This window comes from Phragmites australis, chromosome 1, assembly GCF_958298935.1.
Source record: "Phragmites australis chromosome 1, lpPhrAust1.1, whole genome shotgun sequence".
In the NCBI taxonomy this organism is placed as follows: domain Eukaryota; kingdom Viridiplantae; phylum Streptophyta; class Magnoliopsida; order Poales; family Poaceae; genus Phragmites; species Phragmites australis.
Window position 1 is genome coordinate 5011598 of NC_084921.1, and position 4913 is coordinate 5016510.

At 46.8% G+C, this 4913-nt stretch overlaps 1 protein-coding gene across 1 annotated transcript; it reads left to right on the forward strand.

Annotated features, from left to right (window-relative positions):
- The first annotated feature begins 2257 nt into the window (after positions 1–2257).
- LOC133887104 (zinc finger protein MAGPIE-like) lies at positions 2258–4257 on the forward strand. Its single transcript, XM_062327026.1, has 3 exons — positions 2258–2635; positions 2738–3134; positions 3243–4257. Exons 1-3 carry the CDS (start codon positions 2491–2493, stop codon positions 4102–4104), a joined length of 1404 nt encoding a protein of 467 aa, XP_062183010.1. The 5' UTR covers positions 2258–2490; the 3' UTR covers positions 4105–4257.
- The last annotated feature ends 656 nt before the right edge of the window (positions 4258–4913 follow it).

Here is a 4913-nt window from a genome sequence, read left to right on the forward strand (position 1 = left end):
GTGCTCGGCCTTGTCTTTTATTTTTGGTGTATAGTGACTATCCAATAATTCTAGAGATTAGTAATTATTAGTGACTTAATTAATTATTGAATGATCTAAACCAATAATTCTAAAGATTAGTAATATAAAGCTCGGATAAAGTATTTCTTACATGTTTAAATTTCAACATTTTCCCTGCTATTGAGTATCACTGCCAGTTCGTAGCTGAAATTGACAGTGATAAGCATATCAATCGGTAGATTGGACTCAAGAACTAGCAGTGATAGTTTGTTTCACCGCCGGTTCATGGATCCAACCAACACTGATATTCATTATTAGTGCCGGTTCTTGAGCCGGGAGTGATAATCCAATCACTATCGTTCAATCACTATGAACCAACAGTAATATAATTTTTAAATCGACAGTGATGACCCTTTTTGTAGTAGTGTATACCTCAAAGTCCTCAAGCTAGGCGGATTAAATGGTGTTGATGAGGATGATGATTCTGATGATGATAGTGAGCTAGAAGAACTAAACCCTCCTGCCAAGGCCAAAGGGAAAAGAGCTAGTTGTGGTGACATAGACAAGGGGAAAAGTGTTAAGACAAGCGAAGAACAGTATACAAGACATATTAGTAAAACCGTGTCTCTAAATAAGAGGTCCACAACATCTATTAAGACTATAGCTACAAGGCAAGATAACTCAGGATTTTCCATCCAGGAAATAATGTCCATTGTGAAGTAATGTCAATTGCACCACCATCCTCTATTTCAAGAAACCAAATTCAGCCAACTAACCAAACAATTTCAGAAGTGATTCTGATTTTTCAGAGAAATGTTTCTAGAGATAAATTAGAATCAACATTTCTCGGAGAATCCGGAACCCTACCAAATGAGCTCTTATTATAGCTAAATAACACATGTAGCTCTACCTGAGTAACGAAATTCAATATTCAGATTTAAATATTTCTATCTGATACATATAAATGGCACTTAAGAGCAAAGTAACGTACAACTATCTTAATCTATACTAATTGGAGGATTTTTTAGGGTCGCCTGTTAATTTTAGGTAGAAAAAGAGTCCAAACTCCAAGATTAATCTGGGGGAAATTTCTCTATATAAATGTCACATTAATTCAACAAATTAAAAAGATGTAATAATCCATGCAAATTGTAAATTTAAATTCAGTCACATCAACGTGGCTCTGATTTATCGGACATCCAACACCACTTTGAGAGGAAAATTGCTAGAAACTCTCACATAATCAGAGAAAAGTGAAAAGATCTAATCCATTAGTTAGTAAATCCAGTTACAACGGCGAATGGTAGATGGAAGCAAATGTGCCATAGCTGAATTAGAGAGCATCTACGGGTGGAATGTGTTCAAATTAAAAGGAGAAATGCAATAGCCTGAGAAAACATGGGCTGGAGGTGTGGGTGGGGGTGGGGGCACACAGAGGTGATGAAGCAATTTCTATACCTTTGAGGGTCCGGAATTTAAGAGCGTGAAAGGGGCTAAATACTACATGGCAATATATGGAGCTTAACACATTTTTCACATAGTTGTGACATGTCTCATGTCCACTCCAATACACTACAATTGCTAATACAACTGTTGTTGTAGACGATATCCATCCAGTATTTAAGAATAAAACTTACATTTCTATTTGCAAGCCATGATTCATTTTAGATGAAGGAAGTTTATTTGATATGCAATCCAGGATTTATTTTAGATGAAGGAAATTTATTTCGATTTGCAAACCATAATAAGTGTCATGCTTAAAAATGTTACTACTTTTCAATATCCTAAAATTTGATGGTATGAGCAATTTTTTCACAAACTTTTATATTCATACTCGCTTCTAAACTTTTATAAGTGCATGATCATCAGCTGACTGGGGTGTGCTTGCATGTGGGTCCTGACTGCAGGTAAGACCAGAGAGAGAGAGAGAGAGCTGACTCGCTGAGGCTGGGAAAGATTGAGATGGGGAAGCATGACATTATGGGCTAATGATGCCAATTGCAAAGGCACCAAGCCACAGCTTTTTACGCTTTCTCCTTTCCCCATCTTTCTCCTCATGATATGTGCCATCATGCATTGCATTGCATTCCCACACCACACCACAGTCACAATCACACTCACACTACCTGCTGCCTGCACAAACACCTAAACGCACCCCTTTCAACTTTCACCTTTTTACCTCTCCAAATTTTTTATTCCCACCTCCCCCCCCCCCCTCTCCCTCTCTCTCTCTCGATCTCTCAATCCTGCTATATCTATCCTCTTGCAGTTGGCTTGTTGCTGCCATTAGCTTTGCTTGCTCCAGTAATGACCCACGCCTAATTAAGAACAAAAGCTTCCCTTTTGTCCCCAGATTAAGAGAGCAAGTAGTAGCTTGTTAGTATTAGGGAGAAGCTAGAACTGCACAAAGAGAGATCGAGAACAAGAGTATTTAGTAGCTAGATCAGGATCTAATTCCCAGCAAGGGCAAGATACAAGAAAGAACTAACAATGGCAAGTGAAGCGACATCCATCATCACCAACCCCTTCGCTCCTCTCACCAACCACCACCACCACCACCAGCAGCAGCCGCCGTCACAAGAACACCCTCTCCCTCCTCCAGCCAAGAAGAAGCGCAACCTCCCCGGCACACCAGGCAAGTCACTCCGTCCTCCTCCCTTGCATGCTCTTCTTCTCGGTCATCGATGCACGGTGGTTTTGAGTTGTGACGACGTGCAACGTTGGTGTTTGGGTGCAGACCCTGATGCGGAGGTGGTCGCGCTATCGCCGCGGGCGCTGCTCGCGACCAACCGCTTCGTGTGCGAGATATGCGGCAAGGGGTTCCAGCGCGACCAGAACCTGCAGCTGCACCGGCGCGGCCACAACCTGCCTTGGAAGCTGCGGCAGCGCAGCGGCAAGGAGCCGCGGAAGCGCGTCTACGTGTGTCCCGAGAAGAGCTGCGTCCACCACAACCCGTCCCGCGCGCTCGGCGACCTCACCGGCATCAAGAAGCACTTCTGCCGCAAGCACGGCGAGAAGAAGTGGAAGTGCGACAAGTGCAACAAGCGCTACGCCGTGCAGTCGGACTGGAAGGCGCACTCCAAGACCTGCGGCACGCGCGAGTACCGATGCGACTGCGGCACTCTCTTCTCAAGGCACGTCTCACCCTCATCTTCCCTTCGCCTTCGTCTTCATCTCATCTTCATGGCCGAGAGGCATGCATGAGCTAGGAGTTGATTCGATGCATGCATGCGTATCTGCAGGAGGGACAGCTTCATCACTCACCGCGCCTTCTGCGACGCGCTGGCGGAGGAGACGGCCAGGCTCAACACCGCGGCCGCGACGTCGCTCTGCGGCCAGAACTACCTCTTAGCCGGCTCCGCCGCGGGGCTGGCCATGTGCCCTAACATGATGCTCCCGCCGGTCGCCGCCGCAGCCGGCGTCGGGGACCTGTACGACGGCGCCGCCCGACACGGCGGACTCTCGCTGTGGGGCAGTGACATCGACAGGCTGCCGACCATGGGCCATATTGGTAGTATCCTGGCCGATGGTGGTGCGCCAATGCCGCCGCAGCTGTACGCGGATCTCTTCGCGCCGAGCTCCGGCGCACCGCTGCAGTTCGACGCGGCGCAGCTGGGCTGGCTGTACGGGAACGGCAAGCTCTCGTCGTCGAATGCCAGTGAGCTGACGAGGGCCTCAGCGGCGGCGACGAAGGAGGCGGACAGCGTGCCGTCTGTGTTCAGCGGCCAGCAGCACGCGAAGCCCGCGGCGCCCACCGACATGTCCGCGACGGCACTGCTGCAGAAGGCCGCGCAGATCGGCGCCGTGACGTCCGGGACAGCGATGCCGCTCGTGGGGGACTTTGTCCCGGCCAAGTCCGGCGCACAGGTCGAGGTGTGCAACAAATTCGACGGTGGAGCTCTGTTTGGCGCAAGCCAGCAGAACGTGAACTTCGGAGGAACAATGAGCGAGCTCACGGCGGCCACCGGGAACGTGCCGTACGACGTTATGTCGGCGGTGCGCCAGGCCGGGCTGAAGTACGCCGTGGGGAGGGAGGAGACTAGGGATTTCTTGGGCGTTGGCGTGCAAGCGCTGTGCTCCTCGTCGTTGCATGGGTGGATTTGATCGATCTATTGAGCCTTACATGATTTGCATGACAAATCAAGCATGCATGTAGCCATTGAGAGATCAGTACAATTCGGCATGCAGTGTTAATTCGAAGCTATATATGTAAGCAGACTGATCAAGGATTACCAGGCTGTTTATATGTGATTTCAAATGTCATTCATACTATATATATGTGATTTCGTTTGTGTCACACACTGAAGATCGAAACTGTTGAGAAAGAAGTAATACGTGAAAAAAAGTTATAGGTGACAGGTCCCATACTCGTCATCTCGAACACGTCACTGATGAGTCGTCCTTGGTGACAGGTAATGACTTGACCTGTCATTAATAAAGATCATAGGTAACAGATTCTAACACTGATTCGTTACTAATGACTGGACATAAATGATAAGTCGTAACAATAACCTGTCACTTATGACTGATAGAAGTTTTTCACGTTTTTTGGATATGAAGAAAATAAAAAAATCTTTTTTTATCCGAGCCACACCAACACATGGGCTATCGCATATGCTCCACAAGCCATGCTATTTTTCAAACAGTTTTCAGTCTTTACATTCTGTTTGAATCGAATTCGCGACCACCCCTCACGCGTGAACCACTCTTACCACCTCAGCTATCATGTCGTTGTAATAGGAAGCGGATATTTTATCCTTTTAACCTCTGTTGCCGAAGGTCATAGGTGGCGGGTTAACAGTGACCCGTCACCTATAACCATGTTACCAATTTGAACTACATGTTGCTCCCGAGCTTAAGAGCAAAGAGAATAAAAACATTTTTAATGATTCAATTCAAAGTTTTGGAATCAC